Genomic DNA, 13,406 nt, shown 5'->3' with positions numbered 1-13,406 from the left:
CAGTCCTTATAGGACTCGATCACATCTTTAGGAAAAACACCATTTCCCCTATCCGAACTACGTTCGACCTTATTCCTGCTGCGACAGGATACGTAGGTGCTTTCGAGCCCGGTCGTCACGAAAGAAAAACCCAAGAAACCCTTAAGGAACCTCAGAGACACGGATCCTAGAAGGAAGCAGCAAAGTCAGAATGCGAGAAGCAACGCAAGAGTCAACCAACGTCAACCCTACCTTTAAGACAGTTGACAAGAGAAAAAGATCGACGCATATTGCACACTGGGGAAGAATTTTTTAGAGGACCTCAAAAATTCTTTCACAACAACTCGGCACAAGAGTTAGCCAACACGAACCCTTACCTGGAGCAGAATTTTTGAAAGAGGATCTCAAAATTCCAATTCAAGATTCGACACAAGAGATCGTCGACGCAACCTAGACTGGGGCGACTTGGTATCCAATCAAATCTCTCAGATGTCTAAAGCGCTTCTAGCAAACCTCTCCCTTTTTTTCATGTAATCCGAACAAAGTAGGGACGCACCTTATGTGACATCCCAAAATCAGCTATTTTATCCTCTACCATTCGAAATAATTCCTCAACGCGTAGCGATTTATGAAATGACATTGTCAAAAGCGCCCATCAAGTTTAAGGAACGCCGCCAAGCATCAAGTCTCTTGATCAAACTGAAGAGACGCTCGATATGCTAGACGAAATGGAAATCAAGTTTTCAACAAGGACCAGAGACATCAAAAAATGCCCATCAGACGGCACAATACGCCAAGTCACCGATGACTTTCCTTGACCATAAGTTGGGACAACTCGCTCCACGTCAGCAAGTATCATAGAAACCATAAACCATGTCAAACACATAGTTCTCGGTATCTCCATTTATTTTTATCCGCAAGTAGAATATCTGCTATTTGCCCGGAAGTGGGATAACTTGTTTGCCCGGAATTGAGAAATTTGTTATTTACCCGCAAGCGGGATATGTACTTTTAACAAACTTGCTCGTTCACCTGAAAAAAGGACGAATATGTGCTAGTCCACCTTAGAAAGGGATGAATACGTGCTCATCCACCTTAGAAAGGGACATACACATCTCAACAACAAACAAACGATGCTGAACGGTCTCGTATATGCCATTAAAGCTCATTAAAGATTAGTTTTTACTAAAGTCGCTGGCAAAGTGACGAGTAGCTACTAACCGCTTTCTTTGAGTAAAGATTTTAAGGTAGTTGTCGTATGTTCAAAGGCGTCAGTGTTATGGCCGCATGGACAGGTCGTCAGATGAAGACAATGGTGGTCTAAATCTTCAAGAGATAGCATTTGTCCACTCACATCATCGAGGAATCATAAACCATGTAGAACACAGGGTTTTCAGTATTTCAATTTATCTTTTACCCGCAAATAGGATCTATTACTTATTTTCCCGGAGGTGGGATTTATTACCTATTTAACCAACAAAGTGGAATGGAAATGCTACGCTAGTCACCATAGTGAGACGCTAACCGATAAAGTGGGACGCTAGTCACTATAGTGAAATGCTACTCGGTAACACGGAACGCTAGTCACCATAGTGAGATGCTAACCAATAAATGGGATGCTAGTCACTAGAGTGAAACGCTACCCGGTAACACGGAACACTAGTCATTATAGTGAGACGCTAGTTACGTTAATCACCAGTGAAATGCTGGGACGCTAATTGCGGTGAGATGCAACGTAATGATGATAAAACAATTAGTTAAATTATTTTATTGCTCCTTTCAGTCACCATAGTGAGACGTAGATTTTCCGGTGGCTAAACTACCGAGAGGTGAACTTTTCGAAAAACCGTGAAGATAACGGCGCCGACTCGGTGTAATTAGCGTAAAACTTCGGGGTACCCGAAGGGCCATATTAATGGACAAAATGCCATAAGGGCGGCACAGTCTAGCCAGAAGGGTCATATCTAGTCACTATAGCCAAAAAGGCCACAAAAGGACAAAATGCCATAAGGGCGGCACAATCTAGCCAGAGGGCCATATTAAAGAACAAAGCACCACAGTGGCGACATAATAAAACCAAGGTGGGCTACAAAGGACAAAAACGGCACATCTGACCAAATGGGACAACAAGACGGATGGACGACAGAAAATACATCCGACCCAGAGATGAATCGCACGAGGAAAAAATGAGAAACATGCCCGACTAAGAGGCTCAACAAATGAAAGAAAGGCGCATTGGATTGAAGGAACTAATTGGATGAATGATATTTAAATATTGGATGAATGACAAAGATACATTCGACCAAAAGGGTCAGGACAATGAGCACAAAGATACATCCGACCAAAAAGGTCAGGACAATGAGCGTAAAAATACATCCGACCAAAAGGGTCAACAAAACAAATGAATAGTAAAGAAGTATTGGACCAAAGGGTCAACAAAACAAATGAACGAGAAAAGATATATCTGACCACAAGGGTCATTCAACAAATAAACAAGAAAAGACATATCTAACCACAAGGGCCATACAAACAATGAACAAGACCTTCATTTTGGCAAAGACATATCGATTTTCCGTAAAGACATTCAAACCATGTCCGGTCCGAACAACCCCATACTACGAAACGAAAGAAAGATCATCCAGGTTATTTGTAATGCGAAAAACATTCAAAAAGATGGTAAGAGGGTCATTCGTAACGGCCATTCATACAAATTGCCAAAAGGGGTCATTCATACAAATCCACCCATTCATTAACAAGTCCTAAGACAAATGCAGGCAGCCACTAGAAAGCGCGAGGGCTGATAAGCATCTCACAGCGATGGTGGGAGAGTTGAGGATCACCTTTCACCACCATTCAAACTATACCCCTGTAAAGTTTTTTTTGTGTCAAAACCCCGTTATCTTTGAGTTTCGCACCAGGGTATCTGAGGGAATCATCAATTCAAGTTTAAAAAATTGAGGTGATGACATACTTAAAGTATATGAAATTATGTCCGTGCAAGGAATTATAAGTGTGAAGCATGCCACATTCATAGCTTAGAAATTGCAAGCCTCTCGAACCAAAGGTTACTTCCGCATAATATCCTTTTACGCGATTCAGTCGAACTACATACGGTACGATTCTCGAGGGTAGGGATATGTAACATCGAAGAGATCGAGTCCTAAGTTCAAGTCTGATAAATTCGACACTGGGACAACTTCGAAAGTTTTCAAAAATTCGAGTCGAACTATAAGTGGCCTAAATTCTCATACAGACTGAGATATGTAAGAAACCCAGAGACCAGGGTCCGGCCATAATTTTCAAAACTGCATGCGCTTTTAACTTAAGAGATGAGTTGATTTGGTCGAACAAAAATCGGATTTGTCAAATTTCTTTGCTCAGGGACGGCTCTATCATCCCCGAATAATGAAGGGGCAGCTGTTGACACCCAATTTTCGCTCTTCAAAAATTTGAATTAATAGTCAAGCTTCTTGAATCACAAACAAAGTAAAAGAATTTCTCAAAAAATCAAAAAAACTTTCCAAAACAACATTTGGTGATATTTGTCGTTTCATTGGAATATTACACTAATATATATGTTATGTATATTTTACATACAACTTTAAGTATAGATTATGTTGATTTTATCAATTTGAAAATCAATTTGCACAAAAAATAAGGGTTTTAATTAAATACCCATTTTAATTGCCAATTAAGGTCATTCATGACTTGAATACTATAATTAATCTCTTTTTCAATTAATTATTTTACTTTGTTAAAGTCAAGAAGCTTAATTAGTTAATTGGATAATTAATTCATCTTAATTTTACTTCAAATTGGCTGGATTTCAAAGACTTGGCTATGATTTAAAAGATTTGATTTCAACTTAAGCTGAGTTGGTTAGTTTTCACAAACATGGCTCCAATTGAAATACAGAGGGAAATTTTAGCAGCTCAAATTTAGCCAATTCTACATCTCAAAATTAGTCCCTCCTTTCCCCAATCAATTCATGAACACATGTTTTGGCTGCTCACACGTTTAATGTTGTTTACTGTAGAGGGTAAGAAATGTGTTTGTTGGTTTCTAGTTAAAGGGCTAAAAGATAATTTAATCAAAAAGTCAGTGTATGTCCTTGTATTGTCTAGCAAGATTTAGTTTTGAACTAGTCTATCTCTCCCTTCTTAACAATAAGTTTGAACCCATGCTAAGCATTCTTTGACCTGCTTTGTTTATCTGTTTTACCTTCTAAGTGTGTTAAGAGTATTCCAAATTCTATGTGATTTCACCATGAACCAAGATTGTTCTTTACTAGTTTGGTTTGAATCTTTTTCTAGTTTGTTGTTATCTTACTGGTTGACAGTTAAGGCAAACATAGGGATTGTTTTAGCCCTCCTTCGGCCATGCCCAATGTTCAAGAAACCTTTTGATCTTGTGCGGCATCGGAAACACTGCTGGTGGTAGCCCCCTTTTGCTATCTTATCTTTTTAATTTGATGCTTAGTCTGATGTTCTTGAGCAGCCTTTAAGTTTGTTTTCTCTTTAAAGCACTGAGGTGTTTTGATGTCTTTGTTCCTTGATAATTACTTCAAATGATTGATTACTTAGTATTCCTTTAAGTTATTGTCAAAAGATATGAAATTCTTGATACTCATCCTTCACCCTTCTCTTTTCTTTGTATGACTTAGGGAACTTTCAAATCCCAAATGCCCTTGAGTTGCTGCTAAACTTGAAATGAAGTGGTTGCTGCTTGCTGTTGGGTTTTTTTGAGCAACATGTAGAGTGAATTTGCTGATACACATCCTAATACCTTTGTTGTTATATGAAGCTGTTGTATTTGTGAGCTGTTATGCCTCCTAAGCTGCTCAATTTGAGGGGCTGGTAGCAATGCTTTGATGTACATTTGCTTATAAACTCTCTGCTGCAAATCAATACTATTCCTGAGTGCTATATAGCAAACTATTGCTCTTATTTTCCCTGAGAAACAAATGCAGCACCTTGCGACTTATTGGCCTGCTAATGCCTTGATCAAATTGCTGAGCTTTGAGACCTATTTTGCTACTAATACTCTTATGGGATTACCGTTACTTTGCTGCTACTAGCTGCACTTGTTGTTGCTACTTATTCTTCCTAAATTGCTGCACTTTGGGCCAAAATGTTGCTGCTTTTTTAGGTTGAAAGATGTGGCACCTTGAGATAATATTGAGGGCAAATAGCTTCCATTGTTGCTGCTACCTGTTGCTATGACTAGATTTGCTGCACATTAAGTGTTAAGGCCAGGTGTTCCTGCCTTTGATGCACTTTGAGACTCATATGTTGATGCATTCTTGAAAGCCAAACGTTGCACTTGCAACATTTTGATGAGTTATTCGTATTACTTTGAATAATCTGATAACCTGTCTCATCTTGATGTCTTGTATGAGCTCCCGTTTTGAGCTACTGCGCATTTCGAAAAGGAGCATATGCTATATGTGATGAAATGGCTGCTGCTATATGTTCTTGATGAAAACAGATTGCTACACTCAATCAATTTACTGATTTGAACAGATGCTACGCTTGGGCCGATGAGAACATTTAATTTCAGGTCATGCTTCATCCGGAAAGGTTATCCCTCTTTTTAGGCAATGATTGATCTCATAGTCTAGTAATAAAGTAGGATCCAACATGCGTTTGGCAAGGCGACTAGAATGATTGACGAGTCACTAGTTTGCAGCGACAACATGTTCCGGAGTCCTTTTCCCTAGATTACAAAGAAACATGAGTCTGAGCCTCCATCAAAGCTCTCAAAGTTTGATACGATTCCGAGGGATATTATTATTTATGTTCATAAACGTCACCCTATGAGGTGGCGTATCATTTTGACTAACTACTTTTCTTTATATTTGTGCGAGGTACAAATAAAGTGAAGTATGTGGCGCGAAACTTAAAGAGGAAGTAAAGAATCGGATGCTTAAGCCTTGGAGAGTTGGAGCTTTGGATGAGGAACTAGAAGAGCATGAACGACATATTCCCTTCAGACGAGGGGATAAATGGAATAGGATTGCCGAATGATTTGGGTCCAAGGCTGAAAAAAGCTAAACTTTCTTTCCCTTCCTTTTAGCATAAGTTTTACATTATTTTCTGTATAAGTATGCAAAAAATACACTTGTATAGATATTGAAATCCTTATAAGTTGGAACCTAGGATTTGGGCAGACGATGTTTCAAAATGTATCGAAATGATAAAAGAGTTGTATTCCAAATGATAAAAGAGTTGTATTCCACCTGATTAAAATAAATAAAAAGTGAAAGTATATTTTTCTTGCACAAAAGTTGATTATTTTTAATACATCTTTAAAAGTATATGTTATAATCTGAGAAATTTGAGGAAAGAAAGTAAAAGAAATATTTGGGCTAGACCCAACTTAATGAATTCAAATAAAAAATGGAATTTCTTTTCAAAACCCGAGTTGGGAAAATAGTTCTGAGGATATGGTTGACCAAAGAGGTAAAAAGGTGGATAATGTATGAATTAATAAAAGACTGTACACATACGTATACATATATATTTTCTTACAAACAAACACATGACATTCAGTTTTAGATGGGACATATCCAGTATACTATCCTTAATAGGTAAAAGGATAATATTATTTTTATCTCGGATATTTTAAATCCAAACTGAAGCTACCCTTATTTAAAGGGAAATTCTTTAATTCTTTTACACCCAAAATGATATGCCATGATAGTATTTTTATACGGGAAACTAAACAAAACATAAGCAATTTATACATAATCACACATTGAAGCTCGAAGGTCAGCCGTATAGTACGGATCCTTAATACTGGGGTGCCTAACACCTTCCCCAGGGGAACCCTTACCTAGAACTCTGGATTATGAAGGATTTTCATTGTATTTGAACAAACCCTTCACTACTGATTTTCCTAATTTTCTAAAAATTAGGTGGCGACTCTTTTTCAAAACAAAGTCTGAAAGAGCACCAACAAACTCGTAGTAGCTTTTCCAAGTGCTAACCCCGCTTGCGAAAATGCAAACCGTAACAGTTGTGTGCTTGTTAATAACTTACCTAGACACTTGATGGATTCGAGGACTAGTGGTTTCCCCTAGGCTATGACTGTAGATTACTGAAATCTATTGTGATTCATATTACTGCAAGTCTTACGTGAATGTGCTTAGTGACTATATTTGACTGCTTACAGGCCTATTTATTGATTTCTTTCTTCATATATGTGAAGTAATTGTTGTACTCTTTTCTGAATGTAGAGTTCGTAGCAGGTTCCTCCTCCACACCTCATGAGTGATCCCGAGGATTAGCTTGCACAGTTTCCAAGGTGAGCATTGGATGGATCTCGCTGCCCGGAGACTCCGCTATATTACTTGTCTTATTCCCTATTCTGAGACAGTATCAGTATTCTAGACTTATATTATTCAGACTTGTATTAGTAGCTCTTGTACGATTCAGATCAGATCCCGAGGGATTATGTATTAGTATTCCGCTTTAGTAATTATTTATATTATGAGACTGTTTATTCCTCTTATTTATTTTACTTATGTTGGAATGGATGTTGGATAAGGGAAGGGTTCGCCCACCAGGGGGGTTTGTGTGAGTGCCTGCTCGACCTACGAGTTGGGCCGTGCCATGGACTATATGTATACATGACAAAATAAAGCTTGACACGTGGCATGATGGGAATGGAACATGTGGCAATTGGAGTTAAAATTTTGCTTAGTTATTTTGTTTGGTCGGAACAAGAAGTCCCGAATAAACTCGGAGCAACCTTTCCGGACTAGTTGCTTCAGGCCACTTATGAAAGATAAACGTTATATGACCAATCCAGATTCGTAGTAAACGTTACACTTTAGAATTAAAGTTGCATTTATTGTCTTTTATTACTCATTATTAGAATTAATCTGCAGCTCAATGTTGATGATATCTTACAGTCATTTCTACAATCCAGTCCTTGTAATTTGAATATTTTCACTATTCTTTTGCTCCGAATCAGACTTATTTATCAAAGGCTAAGGCGTGCAAGTGCTCCACAGAGGAAAACTTATCAAAGAATTATCTCTTAGGATCATACAAGTCGAGGCTCAATTATTCCATTTCTGCTTTATATTGGCTTATTAACTTGATTTTCTTACTTGTTATCAGCTGTTTATTCATTATTTATAACAAATCAATTCATTTATCCTTTAAACCACAAACAAATTTAACTGTACTCCTTTTAGGGTAAACAAGGTTTATTCAATTTAGAGTGTGCTTTAAGGATCCCATTTTCTCACTTAATATTTTCAAATGGTCCCATTGAGACCTTTTATCAAACACATTATAGACATTCTTTCGTACTGAGAATTTCCGCTACAAGATTCACATTTTGAAGCAACAAATATGGTGTAAGAAGGAAGAAGAAGTTATTTTAATGCTGCCACCTATTCTCTAGAAAAAATTTGCTCATCAACTTAACTTTCTTCTTCCTTGTGATCTTCTGTCATAGTTGTACCTTGTAAGTGAATTGATTTTTCCTTGTTCGATGATTCTTGTATTGTTTCTCTCTTGAGTGAATTCTATTCATGGTAAGATAATCTTTTTCCAAGCTGAACTAAAATCTAGCAATATTTTCGGTAGTTGGCAATCATCGGTAAGTCAATTGGGTCTTAACCATGATTTAGGGGTTATTTTAATTAAATTGATATAAACCCTTGTATCATTAAATGGACAGATGTAATAAAACTACCAATGTACTGGACCAAATGGATGGATGATGTATTGGATGATGTACTGGGGACATGGCTCCCCTCTAGTAGAAGATCTGTCCAGTTTCTCTAATGCTACGCTAAATGTTTTAATTTTTTAATGGACCAGATTCATTTTGCGGAGCCGATAAGTAATATTGCTAGTTTATCCTCTCTCTCCTGTCTCTTGGTTGCCTTCCACTACTACGGTGCTACCAGAAACCCTTCACTAGCTACCAGATAAATCCAGAAAACAAAGCAAATAGCTACAATATTTACCGGTGTAAACCAAATAATTGGAACGAACAGGGAGAATCTCAAAAAAAGCTATTGAAATGGAGTGAGTACACTCAACTGAAGAATATATTAATAAATACAACAAGAGAAAAGAAAAATTCAACAAAAAAAAAAAAAGATTAAATATTTAATGAGAAAGCCCTAACTTTTGCATCCAAGTGCATCAACCGTGTTTTTCCTTCTTTCCAATTTTCACGCCCGTTCTGGGTTCTTCATTTGGAGTTTAAATTGCAAAAGATGAAACTCCAAGTTGAAAAATATTCTGTTCCGAAAAAGACAACAAAGCATTGTCGATCTCCATTTTCGCCAAAACTAAGCTTTAGAGCAGTTGAATGAATCCTCATTGCCAGATTTTTAAAATTTTTAACCAAAGTGCATCCTTTAGATTCTCTTCTTCTTATAGAGAGATTTGTCATGAAATGTGTTTTCTTTTGTGTGAAAATAGTGAGGGGAAAAGATTGATATTGTGTTAGCAATCTGCATTTTCTTGTTCTACTTTTCGAAGAGATTGGATAGTTAAGGAAGGGGTTTCCTTTCAGCGAGAATGAAGGACGGAAGAGAGAGACAATTAGAAGGACACTTGTAACTCATTTAGGATAGCATCGGAGGAACTGAACAGATCTCCTAATGGAGGGGAGCCAGATCCAGATGTCCAACTTCTTCTTCACTTTGTGCGTTTTTCTTCTCTTGACAACAGAAAGAAAAACCTCTCTTTGAAAGAAAATATTCTCCTCTTCTCTGAGAAGAACTTCGAAAGAGATTCCTGATTGTTCGTTGAAGCATTCTGTAATTCAGATACAATCTTACACTGTGAATATTTATGGTGTATTTCGTGTTCTTGACATGCGATTACACTATCGACTAGTGAAACAAATATTGGAGAATCTTGGGAGAGCTATGTGTTCTTCTAGATTGATTGTTTTCCTTCATCACTATCTGTAAGATTTAATATGACACAGTTGAGACGTTTTTAAAAGAATCAAAATCATAATTCTTTACTAGATGTAAGTCAAAATCGAACAAATTATGATTACCGACTTACCGCTCGCATTTCACAGAATCGAACTTAAAAATATCACAATCTTACCGAATTAATTTAGTATGATCATGATATATTACTTTTAAAATCAGAAATTAAAGTTTTCAATACCATAACCTACAGTATCATGAACGCCCCTACCTCAGAGGAAGAAGCCTTTGACAATTCAGACCATGCATCTACTGATTTGGGTCGGCTAACTCTTTACTAGTTGAATAGAACCTTCGGCTTCCTTAAATTCTAAACTCTTTACTAAATCTTCCGTCAATATGGAAGCGTCAAACTGGAAAATTGATTTGTCAAATAAGAAAAGTTGCATTTGCTTGGTAACAAAGACACTTACTTATTTTCATTCTATAAAACAAAGAACAAAATTCAAAAGATCAAAACCAGCACATAAAATTCCTAAACATAAGTAAAGCAAAACCCAGGGAATCAAAGTTGTGAGATGGCAGAGGTGAAGTTGCTCGGTCTTTGGTATAGCCCTTATAGTAACAGAGTTGAATGGGCTCTGAAGATTAAGGGTGTCCAATATGAATTTATAGAAGAAGATCTACAAAACAAGAGCCTTCTGCTTCTTGAATCAAACCCTGTTCACAAGAAAATCCCTGTTCTTATTCACAATGGTAAACCCATTTGTGAGTCTATGGTCATTCTTGAATACGTTGACGAGACATTTGAAGGCCCTTCTATATTGCCTAAAGACCCTTATGACCGGGCTATGGCTCGTTTTTGGGCTAAGTTTTTTGAAGAAAAGGTATATTCTTTTTACCGTTATATAATTCAATTAATTCGAAATATATATAATTTAGTCATATTAGTACGTTTGCTTTTACTTTTTTTTTTTTTTTTTAAAAGTCAAATCATGTTAGAGATTTATATGTTGGTGAACAATATGGCGAGCTTCTAATACTTTTTTTCTGTATAATATTAGACTGCAAGTCTGAGATAAGCTTAAATAAAGCCAATAATCAGTGAAGAGTCATATCACTTGCTTATTGAAACTTAACTTTTGGGTGTTTGAATTTTGCAGGGGCAAGCAGTGGGGAAAAGTTTCTTTCTTAAAGGAGTGGAGCAAGTAAAAGCTAAAGAGGAACTTTGTGAGATGCTGAAAGTAATTGATAATGACCTCAAGGATAAGAAGTTCTTTGTGGGCGACAAATTTGGGTTTGCTGATATTGCTGCAAATGTTGCGGCTTTTTGGCTGAGAGTTCTTGAAGAAGCATCTGGAGTTGTTGTGGTGACAAGAGAAAAATTTCCAAATTTTTGTAGGTGGAGAGATGAATACATTAACTGCAGTGGAAATAAGAAATATTTACCTCCAAGAGATGAGTTGCTTGTCCATTTCAAAGGTCGTTTCCAAGCTGCTACAACTGTTGCAACTGTTGCCAAATGAACACCTCATAAAAATAGAAGTGGATTTAGAGCGAGTTTTGTGGATTAACTGAATGGTTGGTATTCGTTTGAAATATGTATACATAAAAAAAAAATATGCATGTAATAATTCGAATTCACTGACTCTAGATCTTGAATTCGAGTTTGAATAAAATTACTTGTTAGAGAAAGTTAGCTTAGTCAGCTATTCACATATCATGAAGTGTCTCGTATTATTGTTTTAGTGATTTATCTGTGATTGTACAATAATTATTCATATCAATTTTCTCATTGAATTGAAAAAGAAATTAAGATAAAGTTAATTGGTTTTAAATTTCATTTTTGTGTTTTGAAGGAGAAAATATAATGATTTAGCAAAGGCAAAGAAATTTGACCAAAAAGTGGGCGACGTAAGCACATAAGTCACTGTTCTCCCTACTAATATGTGTAAAGTAAATAATATGTAAGCACGTAGCTAACTTTAGTTTTGACTCATCATTCATCAAAAATTCTCTTAACCATGGTGCCGGCTTCAAAATTTTCCTTGTATAAAAAAAGCTATTTCTGACTTCCACCTATTGTAATACATCTTGAAGTACAAGTACGTACGGAGGAAGTAGGTTTTAAGTTACGTGTTGAGATAATGGTCAAAAACACACATAAATTATAAGTGAACAGCTGATAGTTGAGGTGTGTTTTGCAAATTAGGTGATAATTTAGGTAGGGAACTCTCACACCTGATAATTCAGGTAGGAAGCTAAAAAAAATAGGTACTTGAGGTGTGTTTTTGATCCTTAACTCTTAAGTGTTTGATAAAGTTTATGTAATAGCTTTGGGGAAAAGTTTAACTTTGAACCAAATATTACGTTAGGATTTAGATAGTATTTACAAAAGGGATGGCACAACCCACGGCCGTCTTAGGCTGGGTGGGAGGGGGTTGAACATTTTAAGTCCCATTGGAAACAAAAGATCATTTTTTTGCACGGATTGTCCTTCTTTTGGGGTGTTCTTTAATTTTTGGCCCTCAAATTGTTGGTCTTTAATTTTGCCCTTTGCTTGAAAAGGTGGTCAAAAATATCTTGAGTGCCTGGGTTGGAACTTAAACAGTTCGGTCGAAAAATAATTTCGCAAGGCAAGGGTTTACAAAAAGTTATGGCTTATGTGGCAGAATTTGCCTTAAGGCAACTAAAAGTCTAACGGAGGGTCAGAACTTTTCCTTATAAGGCAAACTTTTAATTATGTCTTAAGGAAAAGTTCTGTCTTAAGGGGCAGACTTTGCTTTAAGGCCTAACTAAAACTCTGCTCCATAAGACAGAACTTTTCCTTAAGGCATAGACTTTTTCTTATAAGGCAAACTTTTAAAGTTGTGCTTTAAGGAAAAGTTATGTCTTATAGGACAAACTTTAGTTATGCTTTAATTAAGATAAAATTACTTCCATAAGGCGAACTTTTCCTTAAGCATAACTAAAAGTTTGCCTTATAAAACAAGGTCTATATACATAAATGATTTTAGTTATGCCTTAAAATGCAAAGTCTCGCATACGGCATAACTTTTTGCAAAGCGTTGCCTTGCGAATTTTTATTATTTTTATGATTAAGTCGGGATTCAAACCCAGAACCTCAAGGTATTTTAAGCGAAGGCAAAAATTAAAGACTAGCAATTTGAGGGGCAAAAACTAAAACCACCCCCAACGAACGGCAATCGTGCAAATTGCCATTGGCCTGTCAAGTCCATCAAATTCCAAGACCCATGTAAGCTTGGGTCAGATCTAGCCGGTCCATATTGATTGTTCTGGCCAGTAAGCATATTATTTTTAAAAGAATGAATCTTAGAGGTTGTTTGGATTGACTTATTTTAAGTGTTTATTAGTTTTTAATGTCTTTTCTATTTTTTGGTGTTTGAGAAGGATAAAAAATGTTTTTAACCACTTACTTTTAGACAAAAAAAAAAGTATAAAAATAAATCAAAAGCCAAAAGTTGAATATTCCCATGTTATGACTTTTAGCTTA

At 36.4% G+C, this 13,406-nt stretch overlaps 1 protein-coding gene and 1 long non-coding RNA gene across 2 annotated transcripts; both read left to right on the top strand.

Moving 5' to 3' along the window:
* Nucleotides 1-3,982: 3,982 nt before the first annotated feature.
* LOC132058471 (uncharacterized) lies at nt 3,983-7,470 on the top strand. Its single transcript, XR_009415315.1, has 2 exons — nt 3,983-5,558; nt 7,217-7,470. It is a non-coding gene; the product is annotated as an uncharacterized LOC132058471 (long non-coding RNA).
* Nucleotides 7,471-10,185: 2,715 nt separating this feature from the next.
* LOC132057064 (probable glutathione S-transferase) lies at nt 10,186-11,637 on the top strand. Its single transcript, XM_059449504.1, has 2 exons — nt 10,186-10,779; nt 11,056-11,637. Exons 1-2 carry the CDS (start codon nt 10,471-10,473, stop codon nt 11,416-11,418), a joined length of 672 nt encoding a protein of 223 aa, XP_059305487.1. The 5' UTR covers nt 10,186-10,470; the 3' UTR covers nt 11,419-11,637.
* Nucleotides 11,638-13,406: the final 1,769 nt, after the last annotated feature.

The sequence above is a fragment of the Lycium ferocissimum genome, chromosome 5, assembly GCF_029784015.1.
Source record: "Lycium ferocissimum isolate CSIRO_LF1 chromosome 5, AGI_CSIRO_Lferr_CH_V1, whole genome shotgun sequence".
In the NCBI taxonomy this organism is placed as follows: domain Eukaryota; kingdom Viridiplantae; phylum Streptophyta; class Magnoliopsida; order Solanales; family Solanaceae; genus Lycium; species Lycium ferocissimum.
This window is presented reverse-complemented; position numbering and strand designations above follow the sequence as displayed.